Raw genomic sequence first — 20,606 nt, forward strand, 5'->3', positions numbered from 1 at the left:
ACTGTATGGTGTAATGAAATTGGTGGTACTATTGCCCCTTCTTTATGAGATCACACCCTTTATAGCACCGAGCCCAAATGCAGCACATTTGAAAAATAAACAGTAATGACTACACCTGGGTACCATCTGAGTGATCTAGAAAACTTTTCGCTATCAAGGATCGGATTGGCCAGACCTAAGGTGGCCATACACACGCAGATTTATCTTCAGATCTGGCTGGTTGGAATAAAATCCTGGTTATCGATGAGAGCAAATGGCAGTTGACCATTTGCTTGGAAATGCTGGAAAACTGACAAACTGTCACTCATCCATAACCATGTTTTTGTTCCAACCAGCCAGATCTGAAGATAAATCTTACTAGTGTATGGGCACCTTTACATTACACCCTGCTAGCATAATACCTCAACCACAAGGTCCCCCCCCCCCCCCCCCCCGCAGAACATATTGAATAGGACACACCTTTCAACAACTGCCTTACAATTAAAAAAAAAAAAGAGAAGACTGGGTTTAATGTTTGGACACATTGTAGACAATTACCGACAATCCACACGGCTCAGTATAAGCTACTGGATATTTTACAATCAATAGCAATATATATATATATGCATTACACACTTAAGGCATATTTAACCCATCGTCACTGAAACAGACGAAAACACTGTACCCGACCTGGAATAAAAAAGGACCAATATGGATTCTCAAAAATATTGGAAGGATAAAACCCAGTAAAAAAAAAAAAAAAAAATAGATCCTGCTTTTTTGGAGTATGACACCGCCTGTGGGGGGGATTTGTTTTACACACATTGTGTATCACAATATAATTAAAGTCCCATTTAAAAAAGCAGCGTACTAATATCTTTCTCGCATCATAGATTGGATTGATAGGTGCTGTGATAATCTTCGGCTTTCATGAGTAGAGGCCTGGTCTCTTCAGCCGGTGGCCGTCTTCTCCTCCGACACATCAAGCGCGCCAGCAAGGCTATCACTGCCGTAAGTAAGCCTCCTACTACCGCGGCTCCCAGAAGCCACTGCCAAATCTGTCGTGCCTGCTCCAGATACGGCGTCAGGAAGTCTTGGATGGAACCTGAGTGGTTAAAAGAGAAAACCGTCAAAATGTTTACAGTATAAGCTTCTACATTTAGACATTTTAGTAGAGTGTACAACGTTTACTCTAAATATATACTGTAAGTCCATTGCTCAGTTACGGTTCAAACTTCTATGTCACTGTCCACTGGCGTAACTATAAGGCCGCAGCCCCCGCGGTGGCGGGGAGGCGCCGGGGGTCTGTGTAAGCTATTTTTTCTCCGCCAGCTCCCCACTGCTTGTGGGTACAGCGGGGAGCTGGCAGGGGGGTCCGTGCGGCGCGGAGGTACCTGTAATCAGGGAGAGCCTGGAGGTCCCTGCGCCTGCGGCGCTGAGTATGATATTACCACCACCGGGGTCCCTGCAGTGAAGTGGAAATAACGCGTTATCTCCGCCGGAGATAGCGCGTTATTTCCACTTCACTGCAGGGACCCCGACAACATCATATTCAGCGCCGCAGGCGCAGGGACCTTCAGGCTCTCCCTGAATACAGGTACCTCCGCGCCGCACGGACCCCCCTGCCAGCGAAATTGTCCCGGCGGGGGGGAGCAAAAGTTTTCGTTACGCCACTGTCACTGTCTGACTTTATTTTGCATCCGGACCATCGGCTCAGAGGGAAAGCTATGCATAGTACCCATTTTTCTATAATGTAGGTGTAGTACCTACTAATAACCTGATGGGGCTGCTAGTCCTATTCTCTTCTGTAGAAAAAAAAGAGTTGCTGTAAAAATGTGAGGCTCGATTGAAAAGTAATGCCTCCTTGTACGTACGACGGGTGTGGCAGAACCTCCTTGAACTGCAGGTGCTGACGAGGTGAAAGCTGCCGTTTGGTCCTGTGTCGACAACCACCAACTTTTTCTTTTCTGATTGGTTTGCCCGACTTGTCAAGTGTCGGCGCAGATGTATGGAAAGGGATGGGGGGGGATGCAGTTGAAATCCCACAACACCCATAGAGGCAGAATAAATTAGTGTGCCGAGCGTGGCGAAGCACCGGGCCCGCAGTTCCCCCTTGGGTAGTGCCAGGGATGATAATCCTCTATGGCACATTAACCATAATTAAACAGTTTATTGCATTTGATGGTCATTGCTGGCTGGGACACAGACCAATCAAAAATGGGAGCAGGGCTCAGCAGGCCACCAGCAGTGGGGACATACATACATACTTTTTCACTCTGCTTTCAATGGTCGAGAACTATTGGCTCTCAGCCATCAATGGAAGAAACCATTGGCCACCATTAGCCATTGACGTTTGGCAAATATCTAAGCCTGTTCCTAGGAATTGCTGTCTGGCTGCCAGAGATCCCAGTAACTAAACAAATTGCCCAGTAAGAGGCATTATAGTATATAGACTGTCCAATAATACAACAAGGGGTGTAAAATAGGGCAGTTTCTCCAAGATCAGCTAATACAGCTTGGCAAATCATTTTGTGTGTGTCCAATGGGAAATGTATTAAGGTGGCCATACACACGCAGATTTATCTGCAGATCTGGCTGGAACAAAAACATGGTTATGGATGAGAGCAGATGACAGTTGACCATTTGCTTGGAAATGCTGGAAAACTGCCAAACTGTCACTCATAATAACCATGTTTTTGTTCGAACCAGCCAGATCTGAAGATAAATCTTACTAGTGTATGGGCACCTTTACTCTACTTTAATATTATTCAATCATGGATTCCGACAGTCGGAATGTCCCGACAGCCGGTGTCCCGGGCGGTTTTCGTCTGATCAGACGATAGCGGAATCCAATGTTCCTAGTGTTGGAAAGTCCATGGATCGGTGAAAATGGCCGCTGAAACACCTGTGACTGATAATCTGCAGCCGTTGCAGACAAAACCGATTAGAAGAAGAAAAAAAAAGTTTGGAACCGACAGTCTTCAATGCAGTCGTTACCGACAGCATCGAAAAGGGGACTGATATTTCCCCTATCAGGGAGGGGGGTGTGTGGCCTAATTTTGGGGTGTGGTCTATACTTGCAGCTCTCCCATGACCCCCATAGCAAAGCCCCCAGCCCCCTGGCTGTGGGAATAGACGCTGTGCATTTATTCCCCGCTGCTCAGCAGCCGACAGGGAGACTCACAACAGCCCCCCCTCACCGCGGGACACTGCCTGCCGCGGGTGGGACAGGCCCTAATAATTGGGACTGTCTGCTAAAATCGGGACTGTTGGGAGGTATGCAGTGCTAAATATATAGATTCTAATTGGTTTCCCATAGCAACATCCCACGCGAAATAGAAATCCCATTTTAGAAAACTTCCACCAAAGTGTACAAAGAAAGTGAAGAGAGGACCCGTAGCAACCAGCTCCTGTCATTTTTATATCACAGCCCCTAACATGGCAGGAGCGGATTGTCTGGTACTTTATCACTGTCCAATTCAATCCATCACATCAGATACAAAGATATATGGTGCAATTTAGAAAATGAAGCCTCTTCCCACCTTATGAAACCCCAGCTATCACATGCCTTTATCATGTTCCTAGGTGGTATACGCAACACCATGAGATTACCGCAACTTCACTATTTAACAAAACACATACAAGAGGCTCCAGGTTCTGGCTATACATTGTACATTGTATAGATCAGTATCCCTGTATTAATTACTGATGCAGCCTCTAAGTCTTGATGTATCGATCGCAGCCTGAATTCTAACACAGCGCCTCGTTTGTTGGGAAAACACAGCGGACTCGTCTCCTATTGACCATCCTATCTTGGAAGATTTGTGGCCCAAGACAATTGGCTGATCCTCCAATCCCTGTAGGGACGCTGCAATTCCCTGCCATGTTTAAAGAGTCTCGTTTATCTTGCAAGCGTATCAGTAACAGCTGATCTATACGTTGCATTGATTGTATTCTGGAACAAGTGTGTTTATAGAACCCATAAGCGCTTAACAGATCTGACATTTAAATACATGCAATAGTGTAAAAGAAACCAAAAGATCCCTGAAAATTATATTGTACGGTAGCTTAAAATGTAACAATTTCTCCAGAGACCTCTGCAGCGATAACGCCATATGATATACAGTATGGATGCTAGGGATGGCCATCGACTATCGATGTTCCCAAAACATCGATGGTCGGGACCTAGTGTTCGATGTTTTGGGCATCGATAGGCGAGGGTCGAATAGTTTGATGCCATCGATGGATGGCATCCGATGGCGATTTTTTTCTTCCCCCCTGCTGGCCAGCTGCCCGGCTATACTACCCTCTCCGAGTCCAAGTCGGAGCAGGAGCCGGGTGCGTGCGCGGCGCGCGCATACGCAGAAGAGACATTATCCAGCGTGTCAGGTATAGTACTATCACGCATGCGCGCACCTCCCAGCGGCCGCCCCATTCTTCCTCTGCGCATGCGCAAGTAGACAATGGTGGGAACCATCGATGGCTGCCGATAGAATGGTTTATAGCCATCGATGGTTCCAGGATAAACTGCCATCGATGGAAGATGCGTCGATGGCCATCCCTAATGGATGCATGGTATAGCCATCTGCACTTACGGTGCCCATACACTTACGGGTTGAGAAATCATCCCAAATCGGATGTGTTTGACATCTCTGCCCACCTGATGCGCATCGGATTGGAGGGGCTGCACATTAAATTTATCGGATCAAACCCATAAGTGGAATTCTCTCAGCCAATCAGATGTGAGACTGACGACTCGCTGAGAATTCTCAGTTGCCCTTCTGAGACAGCCTTGCCTCACGCTAAGGGGGATAGGACCAGGGCCGATGCAAGGTGCCTCAGCACCCTAGGCAAATGTTCAGTGTACTGCAGGGAGAGAGGTCCTTTGGCCCTCCGGCTGTTGAACTACACATCCCAGCATGCCCTGCAAAAGTTTTGCTATTTGGCCATGCTAAAACTGTTGCAGGGCATGCTGGGATGCATAGTTCAACAGCAGGAGGGCTAAAGGTTCCCCATCCCCAGTATACTGCCTCACTCCTCCCCAACCCACACATCAATGCCTACTTTCCAGTAGCTGGCGTCTTAGAAGTTGAACAGTCGCTGCCTGCATTCAGAACAACAAGGATGAATGTTAGAGACACCCTTAACTCTGATTCAGAGGAGTCCCCTGGATCCTGACACCCTAGGCAGCGGCCTAATATTAAGGTCAGCCCTGGATAGGACAAACATTAGAGGGCGTGTGTAAGGCAAGCATGGTTAATGTACCGTAAGGAACAGGTTTGTGGCCCATGCCCACAAGGCAGATTCTTATGCCCTGGTTTGGAGGTAGATGACAGCAATAGGTGTAAGCTTTATATTTGCTGTTGAACTACATATCCCAGCATGCTCTACAACCAGTTTAGCATGGCCAAATGGCAACACTGTGGGGGGAGACGTGATCGCCCTCCCTTGTGGGCTCGCTGCGCTTGCCATGCAGCTGGCACGCTAATTTATTCTCCGTCTATGGGTGTCGTGGACACCCACGGAGGGAGAAAGTTTCGGGATTTCAGTGGTCGGGATTCCGACTGCCGGGAAATTGACCGCATCCCCTATTATTAACCTCGGTACTTGTGTATTTGCAGGGCGTAGTGGGCTATTCTGCAGTGAAATCGCATGGCATGGCATGTTTTCGTGCAGTGCGATGCGATCTCACTAGTTCACTTATTCACTGCACCCTGCCCGCGGATCGCATCGCATGCCATTTGCAGTGCGATGCGATTTTTCATTGTATAAGCACCCATGCGATGAGATGTGATGGTACTTAATTTTAAAAGCACCGAAGCGATTTTATCGCATGCTATTTTGCACACCCCCACTATCCACGTCACCCGAAGTGTGGCGGACCTTTTCATACTGCCAATATCCACGTCGGCGTGGAGTTAATTCTATAAAGTCTGGCGAGGGGACGCAGATTACTTCACATGTATTCCACGTCCCCATGCGGGGCTCGGTGGCTCGCTTCGGTCGCCACACTTTACAAAATCAACTCCAGGCCAACGTGGATAGTGGGGGTATGAAAAGGTCCGGGGGACGGGTAACAGTGTGCGCTCGCCACGCTTCGGGGTGATGTGGATAGTGGGGGTGTGTAAAATAGCACGCAATAAAATCACATGGGTGCTTTTAAAATGAAGTACCATCTCATCGCATCGCATCGCATGGCTGCTTATACAATGAAAAATCGCATCGCATCGCACCGCACCGCAAATGGCATGCGATGCGCAGGCAGGGGTGCACTAAAAATTATCTAAGGAAAATATTCCTACGGTGCCGTACGTATGCAAATTGGGCGCCCTGCAAATACACAAGTACCTAAGGGCGGGATGTACTAACGCTTACCGCTCCGTAGACATCCATGTTTCGCGTCCGCAATGGCTTCCTGTTATGTATTAATCAAGTTTCGTTGTGTTGTTGAAAAAAAAACTCCGCCGGCTTCTGTTCTCGTGGAGTTTCCGGCGCGGCAGATCCCCTCATTCATCTCTGTGTAGCTGAAGCGCCTGTGTGATGTACTAACACTCGCAGCGCTCAGCTTTGTGTGGAGTTAATTCGCCTTGTATTTCAGGCGTTAATACACTATTTTATCTCATGGGGGGTTTTTTGCGTCACAAATATATTAAACAAGAAGGTAATTTTTTCTTTTTTTAGATTTGTCTGAGTTAATAGGGGCGTTGGTTGTCTTGTGGGCATCTCATTAGAATGCATTTTGCTGGATAGCCGTGGCTTAGGGTAATGAGGGCAATGTGATGTTTGTATGGATTATTTGTTTGAGGTAATGCCAAATTGCAAAATGGGGTTTGGTTTGAAGCAGATTAAGGTGTCGTCATTGTTAAATTAGGGAAAGGGATGTTGTTAGGGTGAGGGGTGGTAGGGCTGAATTGATAGGGGTGGTAGGGCGGAGGTGATGGGCACAGTAGGTTTCTGAGGGGAGGTAGGGCGTTGGTGATGGGCACAGTAGGTTCTGAGGGGTGGTAGGGCGTTGGTGATGGGCAGAGTAGGTGGCGCCTGGGAGTGAGAGAAACCCGCGCCGCACAGCAGAACTGACATGACAGGAGTAAACGTCATTGCGCATGCGCAAAAAAAAAAAAAAAAAGCGTAACTATTCCGACGGATAGCAGAGTTAACGCGGACATGAAGATAGGAAAAAAAATTAGTACATAACGCGGAGATCTCCGCAAAAAGAGAGCGAAATCATCACGAAAAAAACAACTACACTTCACTACAGAAATGCGAGTAATAGTACATCCCGCCCTTAACCTCAATAACATAAATTAACATGGTTGAAATGATTGGGTGATAAATAGCCAGCCAATCAGCTCCTGTCTGACATGTCACAGTGCAGGCTGGGTTTGAAAAATGTCAGGCAGGTGCTGATTGGCTGGCTGTTTATCACTGCATTTTATTACTTTTGAAGCTTAGAGAATCTGGCCCCCAGAAATAGGTCATAACGTTGACATCGTCCCCATTCATACTCACCGTGCTCTGCTGGCCAGTGCTGCGGCTCCCAGCTACTGCCTCTCCCCTTTCCTGGGCCGCTGCTGTGGCTGCCTGCCCCATTCTCCACCCGCTCTTCCCTAGACGTTGTCATTATGATGTCACTCGCACGGCGACACTGGAAGTGAGGCCCCCCCCCCAAAAAAAAATTCCAACCATGCAGTCAGGTGTGAGATTAGGTCACAGCGTCTGTAGTTTGTTTGGGCCCCCACAAAACAAGTTGGAAATTACTCTCCCCGCACAACATGGCTCTAGAGATAAGATACTTACCCAGCTCAGGGGGGCAGGGGCCACAGCAGTGGCTACTTGTTTGGGGGCATGGCCAGAGTGATCACTCCATTTTAACCACGACCCCTCGACAGGAAATGCTGTTTTTCAGGCATTGCACTGCGGGGGCAGGGCTAAAATGGCACTATTCGCATCATTTGACCCACGGACCCCCTTCAGTGTTGTGTACATCCTCATAGAATATTAATTCGCCCCTGCTGGAGTGACACTGCAGTGGTTTTGAATACTAGGCCCCAAAGAGCACATGATAGAAGAGGGTAAAAAAGGGGGGGAGGGGGTACAAGATGGAAATGTCCTTGGATGCTCCCACCCACCCTTATGTACATGCACAAATAATTTCAGCGACAGGATCGGCCACACACAGAAAGGGCCCCCACATAAAAATCAGCAATTAATCTCTCAAGTACAACAGTGGCGTCAAACTCATGGCCCTTCAGCTGTTGAGGAACTACATGTCCCAGCATGCTCTGCCACAGATTTTATATAATGGATTGCTGAAACTGTTGCAGGGCATGCTGGGACATGTAGTTCCACAACAGCTGGAGGGCCATGAGTTTGGGCCCCCACTAATAATGTTTGTCATTTCCTTAGCAACATAATTGCGCAAAAAAAAAAAAAAAAAGGTGGGTGGGTGGGGCACAGCTCATAGGGGCGGGGTCATGGCTCATGGAGGCAGTCACGGGGTCTAGGCCTCGCGCTATGCCCCCTTTCTCCATCACCCTCATAGTAACTGTATTATCCCTACTTCTGTGCTGCGTTTGCCAATGGTAAAACTGCTGCACATATCCCAATGTTTTATCAGTGTATATAGAGGTGAGTGGATGAGTTATGTTATGGTTAGTGGGTATTGCTGGATATATCTCAGTATCTTCTAACACTGGAGAAAGAATTGGAAATTACCTTTTACCCACAAAATATATAAAAATATCAAAATTACCAACATGCAAAATAACATTGTGTGTCAATAGGACATAAAAAACTTTCCTCCATATAAGAAACTAATTTTTATTAAAATTGTTCCATATCACATTCATCCACCCGCCAATTACTCTCCAAACCGCTGAATAGTAAATCCATAGGTTTGGAGGTAAATCCACAGACAAAAGGTGATTATTTTGTACATTTCCCTGTTCCCCATTGAGGCCTTTAAATCAGGACAGTTGGGATGTGCGTTGTTCTGCCCCCCTTATCCCTAAACACAATTTGGAGACTTTACTACATTTTTGCTGAATGGCGGCCATCTTGTCCCATGACATCACTATGACATCACAAAGGCTCTGTGTCAGAGGACTTTCTGGCAGCATCAGGTGAAGAAGCGGATATTTTCTCTCCTGCTCCTACTGTATTACTCTGAATTTTAGCAGTTACCTGCGAAATTATGGGCTGTCTTTGCAGCAAAATGTGCATCCCTGCACCCAGCAGGAAGGTAAGTGTGTGGTTATAATTATGGGTTTTACATTGCACATACAGAGGATACAGAGGCCGCAATAGGGAGGAGCTTATCCAATATTGGGCGTTTCTGGGCAGATTTTAGGGTGATTTGTCCAGTTCTGTAGCCTAAATAGGTTTCTTTGAACATCCATGTAACAAAAAGGGTAACACTGCTCTTCACCTCTAAGGGGGGGGGGGGGGAATTCAAGCGGGGTGCAGTGCTTATGGGTATCACAGTAACATGGGCACAGACTCCTTCACAAACAGATGTATTCCAGTCCGAGGTCCTCCCCAGCCCAGGGCCTGCGGTGTATTACTTACACCATTATGTATCTGTCCTGTACCCTCCCCTGCACAATTCCCAGGCAGCAGTGTCACATAATTTGAGCATGTTGTGTAGTTACACTCACGTTTCATCATTAGCCTCTCACATTATCAGTACTGAAGCGTCCATCTCCCCAAATTGCTGGGCTTTGTAGTTCGGCAGCACTTCTGCTGCTGTCGTACATGTAGGTTCCCCCTGGAGACCCCCTCTCACATATTTGGCTATGTGCAGTGTGCTCCTTCTCCTGCCAGTAGCTGCCTCCTGCCCGTTCTCTTCCTGCCTGACACTAACTGCCACTAACTGCCCATGCGCCCTGGTGACCAGTGTTGTCAGATCATCCCTGTAATAAGCGCACATATGAATTACACAGGTCCCAGGTGTCATTATGTCCGATGAGCAGTCATATGTTTAGCCCCAGAACCTGTGTTACAAAAATATTAACTGCAGATTTGATGTAATGACAGTTGGTGTGAACTCTGACCCCCGGGACCTGTGTAATTCATATGTGCACTTATTAAAGTGATGATCTGGCGCCCCTGCTGGTGACCCTCATACCAGGGGAAACGCAGGATGTAAGAGGGGGGTTTCTCCCAACATGACCCATTCCAGGAGGGACACAATGCTCTGTTCCTGGGCTTCCCTCTGATATTATGATTGTTGTCACCTGGGTTGAACTAGTTGTTTGTTAAGAAAGGTGATAGTTATCCTAAAATAAGAGTAGGATGGCCAAGAACCATCGATGGTTCATTGTGATTGATGGTTTATGGCTGATGTAGAACACCACATTATTGCCATCGATGGGGGAGAATCAGATGGTTTGCCTTCATCGATGGTGCAACATAACACCTGTGGGGCCCTGCCCCTGGAACAGATTGCCAGTCTGTCGCATAAAGGGGATGACCATCGGTTGGTGAAACCATAATTACATACTGTAGATAGCTGCCATCAATGACTACATGCAATATCACCATCAATGGCAACCACACCGATGGTCATCCCAAATTAAGAGAGAAGTTCAAGAACAGAGCATTTTGTGCATTCTGAAGTGGGTCAGGGGAGATAAAGAGATCACACACACACACACTCACTGTTACTGCAGCGCAGGTGAAGATGGTCAGGTCCAGACAGTCTGCATTATTAGGCTCCGCCCATTCTCGGCATAATGCCAGAAGTAACAGGTCCCCTCACCACAGACCCGCTACTCATGACGTTATGCTGTGAGGGGCGGGGCTTTAACCACCGACCCAAGCACACGTTTAACAGAAAATCAGGGGGTGGGAGGTGTTCTAGTTATTGGGTACCCCCCTTTGTGCGCTAGTGCCTACCCCCGGGTACCTAAGGACATGGTCACTTCCCCTCTCCAGCGAATATAACACTAAAGCTGCCCATACACGGTCTGTTTAACGGATCCGTTTGGGACTTACAATAGCGCGCATCGCATGCCTTTTTGCATGCCATGCGATGCGTAGCTAGTACAAAACGTATGTGCAGCACATACTTTTTGTACATACATAGTACAGAACAGAGCCGGTCCACAACGGACCGTGTATGGGCAGCTTCACAATGGTTACATATTACAGACAGTATATGAAACTTATTGAATATACAGTAAGAAAGCTGAGCGGACCTTCTCTCAGTCACTATACATTGCTATAAACTTATTATAACTGCTGACGCCAGTACTAATAGTTATACAGGTTGAGTATCCCTTATCCGAAATTATCTGGACCACGAGCAATCCGAATAAGGGATTTTTACGGTTTTTGGAATATTATTATTTTTTTTAATATACTTACCTGTCCCCTGGTGGGTCCCCGATGGTCCGTCGGCGTCCATGGAGTCCTCCGGCGTACATGGCAGGTCTTCAGCATCATCTCAGGCATCTCCAGCAGTCCCAGGAGTGCATTGGGGGGGGGGGGATATTTGAACTATTCCCAAAAAAAAAACCACGGTTTTGAAATAATTCGGATAACTGATATCCGGATACGGGATACTCAACCTGTACCAATAAATTATAAATCACAATGGTGACGTTACAGCTGCTTCCACTGCCCTGATCTGTTCTATTGCTTCCATGGTAGAAAGTGCTTGTACTGCGGAGAGTTCTGTAGTCACAGCTCATGATGTCTCTTCCTCTGCTCCTTACAGCCTGGCAAGTCTGCGAGGCTGAAGGGAATGACCATGTACCCAGCCAATGTGCAGCACCCCACCAGCGTGCAGCACCCCACCAGTGTGCAGATCCCCACCAGCGTGCAGCACCCCACCAGCGTGCAGCACCCCACCAGTGTGCAGCACCCCGTGCCTTGCGCCATTGTGTGTGATGAACAGTCAGCTAAGTTGGACACTAAAGTGGCACGAAAGGCTTATGTGGCAGCAGCGGTGGCAGCAGCTATTCATGAAGTGGTGGCCTCCTACTTCCCGATTGATGGTAAGTTTCCCCCTGGTGTCATGTATGGGCTGCTTGTTACTGATCACATTACTAATTCGAGTGTTGCTTTGTTCGGGCGCACTACAGAGGAGATTGCGCCTCCGCACAGAACTCACACCCTATTACATAGAGCCCATAGACAGTACGGGGTACATATACTACAATGAAAAGAGGTGATGTTGCCCATAGCAACCAATTGGATTCTGTCTCTCATTTTCAGATGATACTACATCTACTGAGCGCTCTGATACCAGCAGTGACTGTACTGAGCGCGAGGACCTGGCGGATACCAGCAGTGACTGTCCTGAGCGCGAGGACCTGGCGGATACCAGCAGTGACTGTCCTGAGCGCGAGGACCTATCCGATAACAGCAGTGACTGTCCTGAGCGGGAGGACCTATCCGATAACAGCTGTTACTGTTCGGAAACAGCCACTGATAGCAGCACTGCCTCTTCTGGGAGCATGGAAGAAGTGAGCAGCAGAGACTCCTCTCCAGGGTAGGTTGCCGGCACAATCCGCGCGTCCTCCCTGCTCTGGTCGCTGGGGTAGATTTCAGGTCTCCCGTCTTACACACATGCTGTGATGTATATATGGTATCTCCATATCTGCTGCAGCCGGGGCCGCTACACAAGTTCTCTCACACAGCGCTGATGGGCCGGTATCCTACTAGTATGACATGTATATATCAGTATACCATACTTGTCTACTTGCTGGCTGCCCTCTCCGCCAAAGGGGGGGGGGGGGGGGGAGTCAGACAGCTCCCCGGGAGGGTTTCCCCTCTCCCGGCCATTCCAGGAGGGTAGGCAACCCTGCATTATACTAAGGGAGTGTAACAATGTAATAGGAGAAATGAAGCCATGTAAATGATGGGGCCTACACACACACGTAGTGATGTTAGATCTCTCAGCACAGATCACTAAGCACAGATCTCTCACTCTCAGCAGACCTCAGTGATCTGTCACTGCCCATGTTCTCAATAGAGAGAACGCAGGAGATGACCAGATATATACTGCGTGCAGTATCTGCATCTCCCGGTGATAGCGACACATGGGGCCACGCATCGCCATGGGCCCCACACACACAGTGATGCGTGCTTCATTTCTAGGCAATCTAGTCAGATCACAGAAAATAGGCCGCAATCGCTCGGTGTGTGGCCCCATTAGAGGGATCTCACATCACTGTACACTGGGCTTCCTGTAGGGGGCCGTCCTTGTCATGTCACACCCACAGCATCAGCGCTCTTATTGGTCCAAAGAGGAATCACACAGATAAATGTAGTCAGTAAGGGCCAGTAACATGGTGCAGGCGCCAGATAGCAGCAGGCCAGGGAATAATGAGATGACTTGTACATGGCAAACGTTTGTGTCTTTACAAGAACAGTCACTGATCAAAGTTTGTTTTTATAGGATGATCTACAAGAAGCGGGTGGATGTCAGCTTCCTATGGAAGGAGGAGGAGGAGGAGGAGGAAGACGATATGCCCAGCGTGATTATATAACCTGGATATCGGACTCACTGAGCCCGTAACATCAGCTATCCCGTAACCTGGGAACTTGTTTAAAAAAAGTTTACAGTTGATTTGACTTGTGTCAGTTTATATTGCATCAAACCTAATCATTAAAGTTTGTGCAACATTGTTAAGCCAGTCCTGTTGACGGCTCATCCCCCTAAGCCAGTCCTGTTGACGGCTCATCCCCCTAAGCCAGTCCTGTTGACGGCTCATCCCCCAAAGCCAGTCCTGTTGGCGGCTCATCCCCCTACCCAACCTGTCCCGTTGACGGGTAATCCCCCTACCCCCAATCTCTGTCTTCACAACTCCCTCTCTCCATATCCAGCAGGTCTGAAACATCATTTTGCTGTCACTGTCTATGGAGTCATTTGGTCGCTGAGCGGCCTCTATATGATTCTGTTGTTGTCAACAATAAAAAGCCTGACAAGCCGATCAGTGTCTGATGTGTTATTTCCCACTAATGTGAGTGTTTCCCGTTGTACTACTGTACTGGTCTGACCCGTATTCATGTGGTAAATAGCTGTGGGAATGTAATGTGTAATAAAAGTATATGGTAGGTTGGGGCAGTACTGTGGGCTATGAGGATCTGTACAGCTACACTAATGGTGCCCATACACGCACCGATCCCGGCGGTGCGATGCTCTGTGATGGGGTGCGCGCTCCCGCGGCACCTCATCGCACAGTACAAAAAGTATGTGCTGCACATACTTTTTGTACTAGCTTTTTATCGCATCGCATGCACAACGCATGCACAAGGCATACGATGCGATGTGTGCTAGTTATGCACAGAACGCATGCCGGGATCGGTGCGTGTATGGGCACCTTTAGCCCCATATACAATGTGATCTGGGTGGGATCATACCACCCAGGATCACATACAGTTTGTACAACTGTTATTTTAAGGTTAAAACCTGTCCCGTTGATGGCTCAGCACCCTACCCAAGCCTGTCCCGTTGACGGGTAATACCCCTACCCAAGCCTGTCCCGTTGATGGCTCAGCACCCTACCCAAGCCTGTCCCGTTGACGGGTAATACCCCTACCCAAGCCTGTCCCGTTGATGGCTCAGCACCCTACCCAAGCCTGTCCCGTTGACGGGTAATACCCCTACCCAAGCCTGTCCCGTTGACGGGTAATACCCCTACCCCCAATCTCTTTCTTCACAGCTCCCTCTCTTCCAAGTTTGAAACATAATTTTGCTTTAACTTTCTAAGGAGTAATTGGGCCGGTTTAGTGGCCTCTAGTGGTCAGAGGTGGTACTTCATCTTAGAGGTGAGGTGTATTCAGCCTTTTCTATATAGAGATATTTGATATGTGTAATAAATATACAAGCACATACAGAAATTTATATACATATGTATATATGGATCAGTTAAAGGAAGAACAGCAAGTCAGTGTTATTTTCCGTTTATTAATGTGAATGTTTCCCCATTGTACTAATATATTTGTCTGACCCCTGCTCTTAACCCTTTGTCCACCTTTCTGGGGGATCGCAGCCATTCCGGGAGTGTGAGTTACACTCCATATGCGATACTATAGGTGGTACACCGTAACCCTGCAAACTGCTCAGCCGGGTGCCGTATGCATGGTTAGCACAGACCGCACTGCCACGCCGGCGTTGCGGTAAGTAGCCCATAGGCTGCAATGTGCTACCGCCATGTCAGAATGGTGGTAGCTCAGGGACCTGATGCCATGTTGCCCACTATTGATACATTGGGGAGCATCGCATCACCCATAGAAACCTATGGATGATGCCACTGCCGGCGGGGTAGGAAGTTATAGTATAGGGCCGTGGTCCCTCCATCATACATTTTGGAGGCATTTAATATTTGCGGCTAACCCCCCCCCAAAGTGGGTATATTTGGGGAATTAGACACAAACATGAAATGATAAATGAGCCCCTTGGTCTCCTCCCTGGGTTACATTGGGTTATCTACTCAGAAGATAGATGCCATAGTGCCACACACACCCACATACAGCAGGGTACAACCAGGGGGCAATGGCCAATGGGACAAACAGCTATTTGCCTTGCAGGTGACTATAACCCTGGTAGGTGCTGCTGCAGAACCTCTTTGCTGCAGTCATGCGTAACCTTCCCCTCCCCGCAGCCTACCCTGAGTCCCTCCGGTAGTACCTAGACCTAAACCCCCCTCCCCCGGCCGCACGCTAGCTACCCCCGCATACTAACCCATCCGGATCCCGGCTGGCAGTATTCCAGCGTTGGAATTCTGATAGATTTGGAGCATCAGCACCAATGTTGTGAGGGCAGGCGGGATGCCGGGATCAGTATACTGGTAACCGCATCTCATCACACCACCTGCAACACCACGCAGACATTTCAGCTCCAGCCCCATGTGGCCCTGATCGTGCACTGGCTGGGTCCAGAGGAATGCTGGATATCAGATGTTTCCGTAGTTTGGAATATTTGCCTACTATAACGAGAGGATGGGCCCCATGTGGCCCCTGATCGTGCACTGGCTGGGACCAGAGGAATGCTGGATATCAGATGTTTTCGTAGTTTGGAATATTTGCCTACTATAACGAGAGGATGGGCCCCATGTGGCCCCTGATCGGGCATTGGCTGGGACCAGAGGAATGCTGGATATCAGATGTTTTCGTAGTTTGGAATATTTGCCTACTATAACGAGAGGATGGGCCCCATGTGGCCCCTGATCGGGCATTGGCTGGGACCAGAGGAATGCTGGATATCAGATGTTTTCGTAGTTTGGAATATTTGCCTACTATAATGAGAGGATGGGCCCCATGTGGCCCCTGATCGGGCATTGGCTGGGACCAGAGGAACGCTGGATATCAGATGTTTCCGTAGTTTGGAGTACTTGCCTACTAGAACGAGAGGATGGGCCCCATGTCTAACACAGAATGCATTAGGGGTCATTGTACCAGAATTAATGATTGTCCTGTAGAGCAGTGGTCCTCAGGGCACACAACAGTCCAGGATTTCTGGCTATCCAGGCTTAGGCACATATGGCTTAAATTTGAACCTGTCAGCTTGATTATACCATCAGTGAATAAGTAGGGAACTACATACAACCTGGCCTGCGGGTGTGCCTTGAGGACCACAGTTGAGAACCACTGCTGCAGATCATACTGTAGTGTCAGGTCCTGCATCAAGTTCCGTCATGCATTAAAGTTGGGAACAATAGGCTGCAAGGCCCAGATATGGGCCAAAAAAATAAGTACAGCAGCCATATTGATAGGGCAAAATAAATGGTCCTGTCTGTCCATCAAATGCAGCAGAAAGAAGCGGCTTAAACCCATGATCAATACCCTACTAAATTTACAAACGTACACGGTCACATCTGTAATGAGGTGAAACGAGAACCTCAATTTATGTGGTGGCATGAAGAAAAACAGGGGAGGCTAAGATGCAAGGTCTTACTGGTCTTAGGGGGAGATGCTTCAAGCCTTCCACTTGTAATTCACCCTTACATCCCTAGGTGGCACTAGTTCACAGTTACAGGAGAAACTGTATTAGAGTACCACGTCCCCTTCACAGATTTGCTTACCATGCCTCTGGCATGGTGTCGTGCTCCACTACCACTGCGCAGTCAGTAGCATATTAATTGTGGTGCCATCCTGCTTATTGTCAGGGGATCTTTCCCCCCCCCCCTCCTCCACCTCCACCAGCCATTGCTGCCACTCACATCCTTGCCTCCCCTCCTGGCTTCCTCCCCCGGAAGGGTGGGCAAACATCCTACATGCCACCAGTCTCTAGGAGGAGACTGGTAATTTTCATAATTTTAGCTCCACCCCCTTAGTAAAAAATCCTGCGATTCGCAGGGCTACACAATGGGGTGGGGCTTGATGATGTAGGGCTCTGTCACCGCCCCCTTAATGGCAGATGAAAGTCTCCTCTCTAGGCTTCTCCCAGAGAGGAGACTTTAAATGTCGGCAAATATGGTCACTCCTGAAGCCATTTAAAACGTATCTTCCAAAATGGCCACCTCCTCCTAGCATCCTGAATATTGGTCTTCTGAGGTGGTGGCCATTTTGGGAGGTACGTTTTCAATGATGGGGTCAGGCACTTCAGGACCACACTGAAGAATCTACAGGTCCCGGCAGGGCTCCATCTGTCTATATGAATGGTGAAAGTAGAAAAACAAAACAAAAAAACCTTGACCTTTTGCTTGAACCTATTGAATGTCTACCTAGAGTAAACCCTTGTTGGCTAGCCTTGACACTCCAGATGTTGTTGATCTACACATCCCAGCATGCTCTGCTTCAGTTTTGACATTCTAAATCTGTAGCAGAGCATGCTGGGATGTGTAGTTCAACAGCTGGAGTGTCAAGGTTAGCCATCAAGGCCCTAGCAGCTGTCGATCAGCCATCCGGACACCATTTCCCGTTTCCTCCTCATATTGCCGACACTAAATAAAATGCACCTTTTTCCCTTTCCTCATGCAACACGAACCTCGGTAATGATATTCAGCAGAAAGACCTTAATTTAGATGAAGAACACGTAAAAAGCAGAATATGCTATGAAGCCCATAACATTGTAGAATTAATGGCCCTAATAAAACTAGCCATGAATAAAATTGCTGTAATTACCAGTGTCCTGGGTATATAGGTCTGTTCACTTCACTCAAGTTTTACATGCTAAAAATATGCAAAATACATACTAAAGAGAAATTAGGCTCCCCGCGAAAGTGTACCGAGTGCTTCCATCACCGGCTGGCGCGCTCATTACAGTACTGGAGTGCTATTTAATGATGCACAAGACTAAATGCATTAATTAAAATCAGATCGTTTTCTAAAGCAACTACCTGTTTATAAAAGTATGCACAGAACTTGGGACGGGGAAGGGAGGGAGATTGCAGTTACTTGTGGGGGGGAAGGATCCGAGGAAAGTAAAGTACTGTTCTCTGTAGACACTAAGGGCCACATGCACCAAGCTTCAAAAAGTGATAAAATGGAGAATGATAAACAGTCAGCCAATCAGCTCCTGCCATGTCACAGACTGTTTGAAAAATGTCAGGCAGGAGCTGATTGGCTGGTGGTTTATCACTCTCCATTTTAATCACGTTTGAAGCGTAGTGCATCTGGCTCTGTCAAGGAGGAAACTTTGGGCCTAATTCAAGCCCCATCGGAAGGGACCTAATTCGGCCCAGTCACATAACTTCAGCACCCGCCCCCTCTTCGGCGATCTCTGATGGAAATAAAAGTTAGTTCCCTCACTACGTTCGGCGCATATCATTGACATGTTCATTAGGCCCTTTGTGCATAACCAGCTAAGTGTTAACACCATGCTTGGATACCCTCCCGGGAGCTGCAGGAGGCTACAGATTTTTGGAGTAGTCCCTAAAAATACCCCAGAAAAGTAGTTGGCTCTCTGGCATCCTGCCAGCTTCATAGTGCAGCGGACAGGATTGTAGGTCACCGACTAGCAATGGCAGGAAGGGGGCGGGGCTAAAAGTGACTTTGCAGATCATATGGTTGAGTTCTGTAATCAGTCATTCATTCAAAACAAGCGAGCGTACCTGCCAATTTACATTCATCAAATGTCACCACCACAACCGCCCACCGCCATATAATTATTTGAGCGAATTTTGCAGTTTTACTTGCACTATTGTTTATTTTCTAGATTAGCGCGCCCTAGGTTCGCCACTTCAGGCTAGACATTGCCAACCTTCCTCTCTAGGAACCAACAAGAGGAAAGGAATCCGTAATTAACCAAGAAATATTGTAGAATTGTAATTAACTTCATTTTCTTTTTAATTACATTTGGAATTTTAATTAAACATCCAAATCAATATTACAAAGTAATGACTAAACTCACTTATCCGAGCAATGCGGTGAGCAAACAAAAAGGTTTACACTCTTCAGTGCCCTGAAGAACGTCTTTTAGGTCTTCCGAATGCTTAAAACGTGTACGAGGAGGAGAGGTTTGGGTTTGTTTTACGCACAAATCCTGCTAGGAATCCTTGTGAATGCTACATACAGATTAAACTTGACTTCCCACTCCTATCGATGACCAAAATTGGCCTTATAATGTCCCCAAAATTGTACAGTGTATAGGGAGGGGGCTTGAGTTACACACCCTAATTCTAAACATAATGAGAAGATGTTACTCAGCCGGATGGCTTCGTTCAACAGAGAAAAAAGGCAGGTGCACATCAAGTACTAAACACGGCAATGTAACCGTAAAGCTGAGGGACAAAATATGGGCCCACCAACTGCCACCAGGTGACCTCATCTGCTGGGTCCCCAATAGTCCTCAGGTTCAAGTCTAGAGAAAAGGACACCCCCCCTCCCCAGTGCTGCACCGCCATTACTGCCAACCATCCCCATTGCAATGACCCCCTGGAATGTGATCCATTGACCACCCCGAGCCCACCACCTCTGCTGATTCACACTAACCACTTGGGAATAGACTCGTATTCTGGGCTTCCTCCTTCTGTGAGCCCCGTTGCTGTGAAGTGTGCCACAGAGGCAGTCACAGAGCAGCAGGGAGCCCCGAAGACCGGCAGGCTTGCCAAAGCACCGAGCAGTGGACCCTGGGGAGGGGAGTATGATTTTTCAACATCATCCTCACACGGTCACACTGTTTCCGCACTGCCTAGGGGCAGTGAAAGCCTCTGCAGAACCTCCGATTTGCATGGGAGCCCTCTGATTGGCCAGCTGAAGCCGGGGGTTCTCACAGGGTTCACTACTGGAATTTTATGACTTTTTTGTATATGTGGCCAGATGGGATATATGCCTTCAAGTGATACTAAAATAATGCGAGATGGGTGTGAAACCGATTTCACATTTTATTATTATTATTATTATTATTTTATTTATAAGGCGCCACAAGTGTTTCGCAGCGCCGTACAAAGGAACAATACAGGGAGACAAAACTTGGCATAACATTGAATAAATAACAAAAATACAATACAAATAAAGAGCGCCACAGATCAATACACATTACAGCTTAAATGTAAGTAGTGAGGACTCAATCAACCTACAACTAGAGGCTTGAGGCCAATGATGGAGAGGAGTATGAAGATGGTCACTGAGTGTTGGAGTAAAGGAGAGCTGTGAGTGAAATGTGAAGAGAAGAGGGCTTTGACAACAGGAGGGAAGAGGGCCCTGCTCGGAGGAGCTTACAATCTAGTAGGAAG

General features: G+C 47.8%; 1 protein-coding gene across 1 annotated transcript in view; it reads right to left on the reverse strand.

Moving 5' to 3' along the window:
- Positions 1 to 487: 487 nt before the first annotated feature.
- Positions 488 to 20,606, reverse strand: part of LOC146056236 (tyrosinase-like) — a 33,601-nt gene continuing 13,482 nt past the window's right edge. The window contains exon 5 of the mRNA XM_083168366.1: positions 488 to 1,084. Coding sequence (XP_083024492.1) covers positions 867 to 1,084 — 218 coding nt within the window. The 3' untranslated portion in view covers positions 488 to 866. The remainder of the gene's footprint in view (positions 1,085 to 20,606) is intronic.

The sequence above is a fragment of the Crinia signifera genome, unplaced genomic scaffold (genome assembly GCF_055691185.1).
Source record: "Crinia signifera unplaced genomic scaffold, ASM5569118v1 HAP2_SCAFFOLD_76, whole genome shotgun sequence".
NCBI lineage: Eukaryota > Metazoa > Chordata > Amphibia > Anura > Myobatrachidae > Crinia > Crinia signifera.